The 14,539-nt window shown below is 45.0% G+C and overlaps 4 protein-coding genes across 4 annotated transcripts; 2 read left to right on the top strand and 2 right to left on the bottom strand.

The window, feature by feature from the left end:
• Positions 1 to 3,683: 3,683 nt before the first annotated feature.
• Positions 3,684 to 7,384, bottom strand: LOC108104622 (DNA repair protein Rev1). Its single transcript, XM_017210795.1, has 7 exons — positions 7,182 to 7,384; positions 5,800 to 7,124; positions 5,466 to 5,748; positions 4,982 to 5,405; positions 4,816 to 4,929; positions 4,055 to 4,757; positions 3,684 to 3,990 (listed from the first exon to the last, which is right to left on the bottom strand). The coding sequence occupies exons 1-7, from the start codon at positions 7,215 to 7,217 to the stop codon at positions 3,846 to 3,848; spliced, it is 3,030 nt and encodes a 1,009-aa protein (XP_017066284.1). The 5' UTR covers positions 7,218 to 7,384; the 3' UTR covers positions 3,684 to 3,845.
• A 196-nt stretch (positions 7,385 to 7,580) lies between these two features.
• On the top strand, positions 7,581 to 8,658 carry LOC108104711 (mediator of RNA polymerase II transcription subunit 30). The gene has a single exon (XM_017210930.1). The coding sequence runs from the start codon at positions 7,633 to 7,635 to the stop codon at positions 8,587 to 8,589; it is 957 nt and encodes a 318-aa protein (XP_017066419.1). The 5' UTR covers positions 7,581 to 7,632; the 3' UTR covers positions 8,590 to 8,658.
• A 162-nt stretch (positions 8,659 to 8,820) lies between these two features.
• On the top strand, positions 8,821 to 10,219 carry LOC108104710 (tax1-binding protein 3 homolog). Its single transcript, XM_017210929.1, has 3 exons — positions 8,821 to 9,001; positions 9,140 to 9,268; positions 9,472 to 10,219. Exons 1-3 carry the CDS (start codon positions 8,948 to 8,950, stop codon positions 9,658 to 9,660), a joined length of 372 nt encoding a protein of 123 aa, XP_017066418.1. The 5' UTR covers positions 8,821 to 8,947; the 3' UTR covers positions 9,661 to 10,219.
• A 255-nt stretch (positions 10,220 to 10,474) lies between these two features.
• On the bottom strand, positions 10,475 to 13,240 carry LOC108104709 (UDP-glucose 4-epimerase). The gene is made up of 4 exons (XM_017210928.1): positions 12,741 to 13,240; positions 12,370 to 12,610; positions 11,252 to 11,542; positions 10,475 to 11,195 (listed from the first exon to the last, which is right to left on the bottom strand). The coding sequence occupies exons 2-4, from the start codon at positions 12,607 to 12,609 to the stop codon at positions 10,674 to 10,676; spliced, it is 1,053 nt and encodes a 350-aa protein (XP_017066417.1). The 5' UTR covers position 12,610; positions 12,741 to 13,240; the 3' UTR covers positions 10,475 to 10,673.
• Between the last annotated feature and the right edge of the window lie 1,299 nt (positions 13,241 to 14,539).

Here is a 14,539-nt window from a genome sequence, read left to right as displayed (position 1 = left end):
GTGAGTACAAAATGTTTTATCCTACAAAAATGTCTGCAACAGTTTCCCAAAACAAACCATAAAGGCAAAATTATTAGATTTTTAATAGTTTACATAAAGTCCTCACGCCAGCACCTCTGTGTTCTCCGTTGACTGGCTTATCGTTTGGTGTGATTTTCCAACCGCCCCGTCTGAAATTGGTCTGGCCTCATGTGGGTGTCTGCAGCTGGAGGGTTTGCTTTTCTATGGCTTTTCCCAGGGAAGCTAAAGAGCTCAATATCGGAATTCATAGCCAGTAGACCATTGGCCAACTATGCTGCTGATGTGTTTTGACTGCTGCGCTGATTTACGGCCAGCGCCTGCCGAGCAACAATTTGTTTGGACGTTTAGTTTAGACCAAGGCCGATGCCGATGCCGATGCCGATGCCGAGACCGAGACCGAGGAGGCAAATTAACGCGGCAGTCGGCACATAACTTGCCGTACGCATAAAACACGCTAAGTAATCAATTGCTGGCCCTGCGAAACGGCAGCAACATAGAATCCAGCCAAGTGTTCATGGCCAAAGCTAAAGCCATGGCCAAAGGCCAGGTAACAATTGCCGCATTTTTAAGGGCCTCGAAACACGTGCAGCTCCTTGGAAACTTCAAAGTGTCCTGCGGCATAATGCGCTTAATAAACCATGAATCACTGTCCGCGCGGAGGCTGTCAGAGCTTCAGCTGCGTCGTCGTAGCAGCAACATCCCAGCACAAACAGCAACGTCGCTACAGCAACAGCAACAGCAACAGCAGCAACAGACGGCCAACATTGATTTTGTCACGACGCAAACACTTTAAAGGCAATTGCTGAAGTGCGCTACGTCCCTGTCTCCTTTTCAAGTAAATGATGTGCGCATGTGATAAAGGGCCCGACCAGGCCACAAACGAGCTTTGGGCCAGGTTTACTCCGCTCCACCTCTCGCCACTCCACCTCGGTCTCGGATCTTCAAGACCCTTGTTGCAATCCCTGTTGTCGCCGCTTGAGTGGCATAAAAAACGACTTGCACTTGGACTCGGACTTGGAGCGGGTTCTCCTCCTTCTTTTTCTTCTTTCTGACCATCTCACCTCCACTCCCACTCCGTCGGATTGGATCCATGGGGGCTATCAACATTCTCAGGTGCGCCTGCGCGGCCTTTGTTTCGGCCATGGCCATTGGGCATCGGCATCGCCATCGCCTTTGCTTCTGCCACTGCCAGGTTTTGTCAGCTCCTTACTCAGCTGGCCAAAAATTGACTGGACATCTACAGCTGCACGCTAAAAAATAAAGATGCTCTAGTTGTTGGATCGTCTAAGGAAATGACATATAGTTATTATTTATTGTTATGTTAAAACAGTTAAAATTATTAAGAAACAAGTGAACTACTACTGGGAAAACTTAATGCATTTGATAGCTTGAACCAAATTTTACTCACTGCATTCATTGGTAACCCTAAGCCCACCACTGAACTAGTTAAGTTGTTAGCTGGGCCTCAGGGACTTGGCGGGGAATCGGGATTCGGGAGTGTAACCCCATCGGATTCAGCAGTTGCAGTGGCAACTGCTGCCCCATTCCATCCCAGGCAGGCATCATTAATCAGTTTGGGTTCATCAGCGGCAACATGGTTCATTAGCTTTGGTTGCTTGCTGCTGTTGCAGTTGCTGTCGCTGATGCTGCTGTTGCTGTTGCTGTTGCCGCCGTGCCTGTTTGGCGGCCTGCTGTCGACGATTCTAATCATAAGGCACAGCAACAGGAACGGACTTGGGCTCTCTGGTCTCTCCTCTGCCGCGGGCCAAGTTAATTGGCTAGAAGTTTTGCATAGACTCAACCTCAGCCTCAGCTGCAACTTTGGCGGCTAAATCCGATTCGTCTGCATCGACTTATTTGGTAGGATCCAAAACCGCAACACCGCAGCCTCAGGCATTATCAGCATCTGGGCCTCAAATCCTCGATACTCCGCACATACTTATATGTAGGCAATGGCTTTGGCATAGGGCTCAAACCAGCTGAACATATAGTAAAGCTCTGGCCATGATCTTGTCGCAGAGTCACGTCCGATAATGTTGACAGTTTCCAGCTGCTCCGGCAGCTACTGTTGTTTGTATGGCTTCACTAGCGTGGGAATAAACCAGGTAAGGCGCTGGGATTTTGACTTGGGTCTCATGTTGCCAAAGGCTGCCCACATTTGCCCATCATAGAAGCTAGCTGTCATGGGTATTACATAGTTGGATATCTCCCTATACCTTTTGTTCTTTTAGTATTAACCTGCGGCCTAGAAAACCAGACCCATCGTATATATTTTTTATTAAAATATCTAACTTAACGTGTAAGTAAGGCCCATCCTAGACAAATCAGCAACCAAGAATCTAGGCACCACGCCAAACCAGCCGCCTTGGAGTCGTTGACAAATCGCGTCGGCAGCCAACAAGTCTATCAAAGCCTGACAACATTTGCATCTGGTCTGAGCCAGATAACTCGACTACATCATGGGGCAGGTTGGAGCCACATGTTGCTGCTACCGAGTTCCGCGACGACAGGATGCATAAAATTTATGAAACAACGACGCCTTTTGCGCACGTAATTAAATCAGACAAAGCGTAGCTCATGTAAATCCCGAGACCCGGGTCCAGCCCATTTCTTCCCGACCCAACCTATCCCATCCTATCCCACAGAGACACCAGCCACATCGCCACCGGATGCTAAGCCAGAAATGCAGCTTGACTATTTTTAATTACCGGGCAACATCTGCTCCATCTTCAGCTCCAGCTGCCAGCCAAAGTGGGGTGGCCTTCAGTGATGCGAAGAGTGCGAATTTTTTACCCAGGAGGTGTCCAAGTTCTAGCAACTAATTCGAGATTTTGTTAGACTCTATTTTAGAGGCCTATTTTGATTGGTTTGCTCATTGTGTTTTTTCATAAGCAATCCAAATGCATTTGAATATTTTACAGAAATTTCGAAAATACCTTAAGAAATGATACTTGGAAGATAGGTAAGTGGGAATACTACCAGGCATTTCCCACATCTGGCCTCCTGGCATTGGCACTGTAATTGTTATGGCTTGTCATGGGGCTGCGGATGGGATGGGTTCAGATTGGGGCTGGGAAGCTGGATACACTGAAAGCTTAACGTAGATTATGAATCTGATATTATATGTATTTGTATAAAAATAATTAATTATCTTCAGTTATCTTAATTCTTTATCATTATAGGTAGTTTTTGCTGTCCAATTCTGAAATAATATTAAGATTCTAAGTTGTATACTCCATTTTTGTCAAGTGTAGCTGCAGGCGAATCAATTACATATTACAGCCGTCGCAGCGATTAACTGCAGTGACTTTGGAGAACTGTTCAACACTAACCTGTTCGAGCCGCGTCGATGCCGCTTTCATTAAAGTGCAAATTATGACTTGCCAGTTCCGCCAGGTGTTGTGCCCGCCTGGCCTATTTGTCTTGAGTGGCCGGCTTTGTTGGGAAAGAGCTGGGGCGTTTGGTTTAAGCCACCGTCGCTAAGATGGGGCTCTGCCCTTTATGTATGAAGTTATCAACGCCACCGTCTCAGCAGCTCCACATTATTTACCGCCTTGCAACATTAATTGCTACCTGCAGTTGTAAATGACTCGGTGGCATTTCTCCTCAGCATAGCTTGACAGCGATGTACTTGGTTTAACCCTAATCAACAACAATAAGAATTACTAATCTGATAACGTTTATTATGAATAATGACCAGAATGAATGGAAAACGGAAATAACTTGGCTCAAACTATTCCGTTTTACTACAACTATTTGTACTCTCCATAGGATAATAAGGAACACTTAATGGCTTAAAATCTGTTCCAAGTTCTTCCAGGAACTTAGGCACACTTGTAGCAGCGAATGTTCTCGGTGAAGCAAAGATTGTAGCCCTCGAGCTCCAGCATTTCGTTCTGAATACCCTCCTCGATGTGTTTATAGGCCAGGTGCCAGCAACAGGAACTACTGCGTTTCGTATTGATAATGCTAGATAGAAAGATTTTCGATCAGAGAATTTAAAACTTAATCTGCAGATATATGTAGTTCCTACCGGCACAGATACTTCATCACGTCATACATATGGTTCATTTTGTCGATCTTGATCATATTTGAGATCTGCTGATGAATAATATCTACGTCTGTTGGCTTCGGAATGTCCTCGCGGCTGACCCATTCGTTCAGCAATCCCTTATAGTTGCTCTCCATTAGCAGGCTGGGCTCTTCTTTTTCTGGGCGGGAGATGAACTGCAAAATGCCAGGATGCATGTGCTTTGGCAGTTCCCCGATGTAGTCCGCCACAATCTGATCAGGTCGGACGCACTGTTCTTGTGTCTTGCGACGCTTGTGCATACGAGCCCTAGCAGCCCGGGAAGTAGATGGTTGCAGATCGCTGGCGTTTAAAGGACTCAGATTGGGTGAGTGAGAGCGTTTCTGTAATGGCGGTGATTGAAGCGTCGGGAAAGGAGGCCCTGTTTGCTTAGCTTTTTCATCGATATCGGCTATGCGCAGATATTCATCCTTATTGGAGAGGATCTCGCGGCGTATATCCTCCGGCAGCTGGGCCAGGACGTCCTGATCAAGCTCAGGTGCTCGGGATAATATACTACTCGGTTTTACAGCTTTAGCTTGATCTTTATCCTCGATTACCGGTTTTCTGCTCTTCGCTGCTGCCGTAAGCATGTTCATTACATTCACGGGCTCCCTGATCTTGCTTTTAATTTCCTCCTCTGGTGGTTTTTTAACTGCAGGTTGATCTACGAGACGCCAAATATGATTAGAAAAAACCATCTTTTTCGGGCTAAATACCTTTACCATCATTTAAGGACTTTCTTCCAACCGATGCTTCTGTCAACATGGTCATCACATTTGGTTGTTCCTTGGGTATTGGTTTAAGTTCAACCGATGGTTGGTCATCCACAGGTTTATCTACAGGTAATATGGACATATGAAAGTACGGAATACGATCTGTTTATATTACCTTTTTTGTTTTCCGACATCTTGACGAACATCTGCTTAAGAATGTTTTCCTTCCGAACTTCTACTGCATCCTCCAGTTTCGTAAGGTGTATACCAAGCCCCCGCAGCTCGTGGGGCGGCACATCGGCTTCTTTCATGAGGTTGAGGACCTGTGAGGTGATTACATTCACATCATCTGTTGCTCGTTTGATCAACGAGGACTTGTTAATGATATCACACACTCCATGTCCCATGTACTTCGAGGTTTCGACTGGTGCTTCGGCGGCGCGCACCATGATCTTCAGGTTGACGGATTTCGTCTTACGTCTGATCTCAATCAGGCGCTTAGTAACCTCGTCGCTGAGTTGCCGCAAAAATTGTTCACACTCTGTCGAATTGGTAAAACGGATTCCAAAATTCATCTCGGCGGAAACAGTTTTGCGAGCCTAATTCGGAAGTAGATTGTTAACAAAAAAATATTAATTCTAAGAAGTTGGACAACCAACCTGTTCAAAGGCCAAAGGACGGTCATCAATTCCCCTGCAGTTCTGAAATAAATTTTGCCCGAGTTTTTTGCCCAGCACAGCTTCCAGCTTCTCCAGCGATGCGTTCTGAGCATCTCCACAGTTTACCAGCCCAGCTTGCCTAAGCTTGTGGTTTAAGCTGCTGCCAACTCCCGGCAGTGATTCCAAGGCGATAGGCGCCATATAGGACAGAATGTCGTAATTCGAGTCCAACAAGAACTGACCGTTTGGCTTGGCCTTTTTGGTGGCCATGCGGGCCAGTAACCTTAAACGATGTATTGATAGTGTAATGTTTAAAAACATATTTGCTACATACTTATTGCTGCCCACTCCTGCTGAACACGGACATCCAGTCTTGGTATGCACTTCCTCCCTAAGAAACCCAACAAAAGACTCCACATCGACTTTTAGTTCGGTCACCAAGTCCGTTAGCTCCACGAACATCTCATCGCAACTTACAGCCTCTATGTTCAAGGTGTACTGTGCCACCGTATCGTACAGGGTATAGGCCACCTCCTTGTAGCCTTCAAAGTCATAAGAGATTGTTTTAAGCTCCGGACAGAGCTTCATAGCCTGGCCCACAAACATGCCATTGCGGATTCCTTTGGCCCGAGCCTCGTAGCTGCAGGAGGCGATCTCCGAAAGCGACATTTTCTTGTCGAACCCCGAGCGCACTTTTTCCACCTTGTCTCCATCGTGAAAATAGTGCTCAAAGCGCTGGGCGAAGAGCTCCTGCTCAACCTTTCTGTCTGCCTGCGGATGCACTGGAACATCGGTGGCTGCACTGCCTCCTTTCGAATGGGTGACCGCAATTGGCAGGCCACGGAGCTCAGGACGTGATCTCAAGCCTACGGACACGAAGAAGCAGTCCATGTCGATATGCATTACATAGCGGTCCATGCACATTCGGTGAGATTTCTTTAGGGACTTCAGCACCTCCCTCTTAGGAAAATCCTTTGAACCATGGTCCAGACGTAACTGGCAGACGTACTGCTTAAATCCAGCTCCCAGAGTGGCGATGTGGTGCAGGCGAGAGTTTTTGTAGAACTCACTTAAGAAATTTGGATCTGCAGCGGTACGAGCGCTGCCCGATGTGTTTGATATGGTTGATAAGTTGGTGACCTTGGTATCGGATAAGTTGGCCTGCTTTTCCGGGGAAGTTGACACCGCCTGCTGCAGCTCCTTTAGAATCCCGACTAGCTCCTTTTGCATATCACTTTTGGGAGATTCTGCCTCTGCTTTGGTCTCATTAACACTGCTGTCTTTGGCTTTAGCAAAGTTGATCTTGGGCTGCGATGTCTTTTGGTTGGTATATAGCAAATATGGCTTGTAGTCCACGATCTTATTGTTCCCCAAACAATCCACCACCCATTTGGAGCTGATAAACTTGCTTAGATTCATATTCCTGACCTTGACATCCGGCAGAACAGAAGCGATAACAAATGTTGTATGGCTCCTTTCATAGTGATGGAATGTTCCTCCGTGAACCATCATAATACGCTTCAGTTCATCTGCCGATGGGTCGGTGCGGCCATTTACAAAGATCGAAATCCCTTGAAACAAGTCGGACTTACGAAATGGATCGCTGGCTGCAGCGAATTGCTCCTCCAATTTGGATTTCTTTGCCTCGAAATAGCCACCCTGCAAAGGAGGATTTTTGTAGGTCGTAGGTGTAATATACTTTAGCTACATCCTTACCCATTCACTAAAACCATTGTCCTCGTCGCGTGCCATATTTATTGAATGATTGAAATCATAGAAGACGGAATTCAATTTCACTATTGCCGCTCGACTGTCACTTTATGTTTTGGCGCCTATCTGGCAACTCTCCTTTTTCATGGCTGGGCTTTTAATTTAAAAAAGGGTTTATTTAAGAACTAGGCGATACCTAAAGTTAGAATAATGTGTCTAACTCATCAATTAATTTGTAAGATAGAATAAAGATGCTTTTCTAATTTCGTGAAACGTAATTAAAATATCAAGAAGAACCCCCTTCGACACCCTTGCTTACCGCCACAGCTGTTTGCCAATTTACCTTTATCCGCTTTCAAACACTTTTTGTGATATCGATTTTGTGATATCGAAGCGATTTTTGTATGTGACTATCGTTCAGCGATACATTTTGTTTATTTTATAATATTTGTGCAAAATGTGGAAGTACGGACAAAATCAAGGAAACCAAGGACCTGCGGGTGCCGGCGGAGGAGGCGGTGGTCCCAACATGATGCCGATGGGAGGATTTGGCATGCAGCACGGAAATATGCAGCAGATGCACATGTCGCCGCAGCATCAACAGCAACAGCAACAAATGGGAATGATGGGCGGACCGGGCCCCATGCAAATGAATCCCCAAGGTCCAGGAGGTCCTGGTGGTCTAATGCCCGGTATGTCGCCTCAACACCACATGCAACAGCAGCAGATGATGCAACAACAAATGATGGTGCCCCAGCAGGGAGTAGGCGTTGGAGTGGGAGTTGGCGTCGGTATGGGCGGAGGCGTGGGAATGGGAGGAGGGGGCGTGGTTCTCCAGCAGCAGCAACCCCAACAAAACATGCCCCAGCAGCAAAACATTCCACAACAGCAACAGCAACTAAATCCTGGTGGAGGAATTCCAACCGGCGGCGCCGGTGGCAACAACAATATGCTCGCCATCTCACAGCAAAATCCCCACAAAGAGATCAACATTGTCCAGCTTTCACGTCTGGGCCAGGAAACAGTGCAGGACATCGCCTCGCGATTCCAGGAAGTCTTCGCCTCGCTCAAAAATATCCAGCCTACCTCGCATCGGGACAACAACACCGAGAAAAAGGTGCAGGAGTACTTCCGCACCATTAGACTGCTCTTCAAAAGGGTCCGAATCATATATGAGAAGTGTAACGACGCAGGGATGGATTACATGAGCGCAGAGAGTCTGATTCCCTACCGCGATGAGCCGGAGCCGAGGATCGAGACCTCCCAGTGCGATGAATACAGAAAAGTCTTGCAGGAGAATCATGAGCTTATAGAGACTGTCAAGCTTAAGAACAGGCAGCTCCGCGAGATCATAGATAGGACACGCATCATCATCTGGGAGATCAACACCATGCTGGCCATGCGGCGGTCGTAGGTTTATATATTGTAGACATGATTAACATTTTAATAAAACTTCAAAACATTGCCAACAAGCAAACTGTAATTTTTTTGTTTTCTAATATATATCTATTGATATCTCTTAAACTAAGGCTTTTAAACTCAGAGGAAATGCTTTAGTTTCGGCTGATATATAATTTGATATTTGAAAAGTGCGGTAAGCAGTAAGATTATAATCGCAACAGTGCTGAGAACTATCGATTATTAGCTGTCGATAAGTGAATACGGAGAAGAAGCAGAGTTTGTTGTGGGCGACAGCAAGATTTTGGCAACGATTTTATCAGAGGAAAAACAACTAATTTAGCAAACCAAAGTATATCAAAAAATCTGCAGACATGGCGAAAATGGCATTTCAGCACCAGGCCGGCACGGCGATGGAATGTTTGAGCGTAAGTCGTAAATGATGTGAACCTGGCTCACACACACACGACGGCCGGTGTGTGTATTGGTGAAATTGGGTCGCTGGAGCACAAGAACAGACTTTCATATTTGAGCAATAGAGATTTACTCGACTTTACCATTCCCAGATTCCCATCACTCTGCACAAGGAGAAAGATTACGACCAGGAAGGACGGGAGATTCTGAAGTGCGGCTTCAAGATCGGCGGGGGAATCGATCAGGACTATAAGAAGAGTCCCCAAGGATATACGGATTATGTGAGAAAATGCTAGGGAAACTGCAATGCAAAAAAATATTCTAGAACCAAATTCTTGACTTATAAAAGTGCAGATATAACATATTTAAAGTTTAAATATTCGAGAAAATGTCATTTAAAGTATTTTGTTTGACAAGGATTTGGCTCTGCGTTTTTCTTAATAATGTAACATTCATTTAATTATTATTATTATTTCTACAACAGGGCATTTATGTGACCGAAGTGCACGAGGGCAGTCCTGCTGCTCGAGCCGGTCTGCGGATCCACGACAAGATCCTCCAGTGCAATGGCTACGACTTCACCATGGTCACCCACAAAAAGGCCGTCAGCTATATCCGGAAAAACCCCATACTAAATATGCTGGTTGCCCGCAAGGGCGTGACCTCCACATAAGTGAACATGGGAGTACTATCTCCACTGATTCCAGTATTTAAGCGGCATTTAAACTATCCCCTTCACCGCCTCTCCCGGCTAAGGATCTCTTGCCCTTGCAATCTATCCGAATACCTAGATATACCGTATTATACATATATATATTCATGTTTTATGCATATCGCGCACTCATATAGCCAGCCGTAAATGTAGCACTTAGTAATGCTTCTTGTTGAATTCGATTTCGATTCGATTTATTTATCCCTCCATCACTCGTTGAACAAATCGCCAAGCTCCAGAGCATTTCACAGATTGCCAAATACCGATATAAACAAACAATCCCAGAAACGTCAGACTCGAATATAAACAATTTTGTACTTTTATATGTGCAGACCATTCCAAAAAGCAAACCGAAGCAAAGAACGCAAAGTTGTAGAAACAAACATACATTCATAGTAAATACTTGTGATAAATGACTTTAACTGTGCAGATATGTGCGAAGAAAGCGCATCACTTAAGTTTTAAAATTGAGTTTTTAATGTTAAATTGCATTTAAATAAATGTTTGCTAAATAAATAAATTTTCTAATTATGTGTCTTATTAGAAAAGGTGTCGATATACTAGTTTAAATGGATACTCACAAACATATTCCACTTTAGCTTCTGAATAATGCTATAATTGATGATATTCCAGGGTAAAGTATGGCCTATTACTCAGTGATAGTGCGCCACCTTAGTTACGACCTTAATTACGCGATTGCGTCAATTGGCGCGCGTCGAGTAACTCACCAACTAACTATGCCAGCGGTCACCAAACAAAGTAAATGACCAGAAAATTACATGACAACAGCTAAAAGCCTTTTTAATTACAAAGTACTTTGGATTTACATTCACACACTTGCACACATCGAAAAGAGGGGGTACTACACAGATTTTTGAAAGAAATATACACAACTACAGGCAAATTAAAATTGCTCCCTGAGCCTTCAGGTGTAGTAACTCAGGAACTTTCGGATAGGCAGAAACGAGGCAAAACTACTTGTTGGCATATCCATTGGGGTTTTGGCTCTGCCAGCGCCACGTGTCCTCGCACATCTTATCGATACCTCGCACGGCCTTCCAGCCCAGTTTTTTATCCGCTAACGTGGCGTCCGCATAGCAAGTGGCCACATCTCCAGAGCGCCGATCCACCAGCGTGTAGTTAACTTTCTTGCCAGATGCCTTCTCAAAGGCTTTCACCATATCCAGCACAGAGTATCCTACGCCAGTGCCCAAGTTATAGGCAAAGAAGCCCGTCTCCGCAATGTTGCGCAGCTTGTCAAGTGCCTTCACATGTCCCTCGGCCAGGTCGACGATATGGATATAGTCACGCACTCCAGTGCCATCGTGCGTGGGAAAGTCGCTGCCGTACACACTTAGACTGGGACGTCGGCCCACGGCCACCTGGGCGATATAGGGCATCAGGTTGTTGGGCTCGCCATTAGGATCCTCGCCAATCCGTCCGCTGATATGAGCTCCCACCGGGTTGAAGTAGCGCAGGGAAACCACGGCCCAACGCTGTAAAGGTATTATTAGTTTTGACTAATCTTTGGGTTGCCCTAACTACAACTCACCTTATCTGACTTGCACAGATCCTTGAGAATTTCCTCGGTGAAGTACTTGGTCTTGCCGTAAGGCGATGTGCAGTTGCCAGTGGGATGCTCCTCAGTCACGGGCAAGAACTTGGGTTCTCCGTAGACAGTGGCGCTGGAGCTGTACACGAACTTAAACACATTGTTGTCGGCCATCGCCTCAAGCAGGACGTTGGTGCCGGTCATGTTGTTGTGGTAGTACTGCAGAGGAATGCGGCAGGACTCACCAACGGCCTTCAGCGCGGCGAAGTGGGCCACCATGTCGATTTTATGCTGCAAAATAAAAATGTTGATTAGTATAAAGATATTTCTTAGTAATTTTGTTTAATTAAGTTCTTTTTGCAAGTTGTTTATCTCTTGGTTTTATGGCAAAATTAGTTTTCTAGGAACCATCCAAGGTTATCAAACAACAAAACAGATTTATAAATAGCAATGTTACGGCTGATTAGGAAAATTTCCATTATGGCAAATATTGAAAAACCTAAAAAGTAATCAGTACGCGTAAGCTCATAGTTAAATACACGAATATAAAACTCTGTCGTGACACTTAAACTTTTTGTTGCGAAATATGAAAAACCAGCATAAGCTTTGGGTTTTCAGCGCTCACCGATATTGCATAGCTGTTTGAGCAATAACATGTTTCTTTCCGGGCTTCAACTAATTTAAAAATACTTCTTTTAAACAAATAAACTAGTGACTAAAGAAAAACCCCCTTCTAGCGTTTGTCTTGGGTATTAAGTACGTGAATACCTGCCTAAGCTAGCGAATTCTCATGGTAATCAGAAGATGTTTTCATTGCAGTCTACGCTCAGCCCGGGTTCTATGGCCTCCTAATCTTCTACAGTGCAGCGTACGTGCCCGGGAGCAAATGTGGATGTGGATGCCAGCGCACCATTTCGGTGCCGACCTCGCCAAGTGGGTATTTCATTCAGGGTCGATCAACGCGGTTCGTCGGAAGTGCCCAACCACTTGAGCAAACAAAACAAGCGCAAACGAGAAAAAGCTGATAGCGCGCATGTCAGATAAGGCTGATTGAATGGTATCCAGTTGGCACGCATATATGAAGTTCCTAACTGCTGACGTGCCCATTTTGGTCTCACCTCCTGGAAAACTGAGCGCACTTGCTCCCTGTCCGTGATGTCCACTCTGTAGAAGTGGACCTTCTTTCCGGTGATTTCCTGTACCCGGCTCAAGGCCTCGGGTAGTTTGGCTCCGCTGCTGTAGGCGTTGCAAAGGTTATCCACGCAGATGACGTTGTAGCCCGCATTGAGCATCTCCAGAACCGTGTGGGAACCAATGTAGCCGGCTCCTCCGGTGACCAAAACTGTGGGTGGGGCCATCCTAAAGTGGCGAAAGGGCAATATTATATGAAAGTAGGCCACACGAGCGCGGAGTTCTCATTGACGTCACCAAAAAACGTTCTACAGGCGTGCGAAATACCTGTCCGCTTGGCAAAAAACGCCCAACTCACCTGTTTTACAGGTGATTATCGTAGAGATGCCCCGATTAGTGATTCAGATTGGCTAGACGCAACCGACGTGCCCTTGAAACTGCTCAGATTTGGATTCCGATGCCTAAAGACGCCTCCGATCTCCGATGAGATTGCAGATGATGATGATGCCAAAGATCGCTGACCGTTGAGTGTTAACGTTTCCTAACCCGTTTCTTGCACTCTTCCTCATTCATCTGTTTATTCGTACGTCTGTTTTGATCCGCGGTCGCTTGCCAACTGAGCGTGCGTCTCTCCACGGCGCCTATTTAACTTGTTCTCCGTTCTCCGAATTCGTACTTCTTATCAGTATTGACGGTGTTTGGACTGCTCCAATGTCACTCTGTACCGAGGGCTAGCTGCAGGCTGACTTCGCAAGCGGATTGCTGGGGTGACCCTCGATGTGCATCCTTATCACCGCTGACCTTTGTTTCCCGATGCCATTCCCATTTATGCAATCCAAAAGTGCTCTTCTCTGCTCTCTGAAAAGTGTATTATCAATAAGTAAACAAAGTCTCGACGTTGCCACTTGGCGTGGCTTATACAGCGCTGCCATATCAGACAAAAAATCTCCGCTAAGCTTTATATCGATAACTACTGGAAAACTGACAATCGATATTTAAAGTTCAAATAAAAAGTGGTTTCGAATTGCATTCGCCGAGTCCAGCAATGGATCTAGAGAGGTAGATATTGGGCAACATATTAATAAATTCCCAAACTTTGAAGAATATTTCCTTACACAACTATTCGGAAAACTGTTTAGATACTCTTCTTATTCTCATTTAATTGAATAAGTAATGGTAACGTAGCTAAATTATATGGTTGAGGATCGACAAACATAAATTTTCCCACGATCCGGCAACGCTGTCAGCTACTTGTCTACATTTACACGTAGATAATTTTATATCTTTACTTCGCCTTCCCAACGGATAAGTTTTTAATAATTTTATTATATTTATCTTTTTAATAATTCTACTTCTGTTTTGATCAAAAACAGACCGATTTACCAAATCTCCAAATTCTCCACTCTAAAAGGTAGCATAAAGCAGGACAGTCATATGTATGTTGGTGACCCAAATTCCAATCGTAAGTGTTAAGATAAAAAAGACCTCAAAACGTTTCATTTACAACTTAATTTAGAATGTATTTGCGCAGTAACGAGTCCCTCAATGAAATGCGCCTGCTTTTGGTTCTGAATGAATGGAATGCATGAATGGATGGAAAGCTCCGGAGCTTTAACCCAGATTGGATTTTACTAGCACTTTGATTGCCTTTATCTTATGTTTTTGATTATAGATAGAGGTATTTGTAACGTTCCACCTTACATATATTGGGCAACTACAGTTATTCATTGATAAACGTTGCTGTAATTTTACTAATTTACAGCTAAGTCACAATATGTGTAGAATACTTACATATACCGAAATCGGAATCTCATTAGACTTTATTTAAATATGATGCTCTTTATGATCAATAATCTGGTAATCATAAATGTAGAAAAGGCCACTCGGTCGAGCAGACGCCGTATACGCACTATATACAACATAAGGCCATGTTTACCGCACACTGTACGTATGTTTCCAGATTCTCGGGCACACACATACTGACAATTGAGGATCCGGCCGATCCAGCACATAACCGGAAATGAGTTAGTTGAACTTCCGTCATCGCTCGCCTCTGGATGGCGCTGGCCTGCAATATTTTTTATGTGAGCGACAATAATTTGCACAGTCACAGTCACAGAAACAGAAACGGAGACAGAGACGGAGGCAGAAACGGAG

Source organism: Drosophila eugracilis, unplaced genomic scaffold, assembly GCF_018153835.1.
Source record: "Drosophila eugracilis isolate 14026-0451.02 unplaced genomic scaffold, ASM1815383v1 contig_2088, whole genome shotgun sequence".
In the NCBI taxonomy this organism is placed as follows: Eukaryota; Metazoa; Arthropoda; class Insecta; order Diptera; family Drosophilidae; genus Drosophila; species Drosophila eugracilis.
The sequence above is the reverse complement of the archived record's forward strand: the minus strand, read 5'-3'. Positions and strand labels throughout refer to the sequence as shown.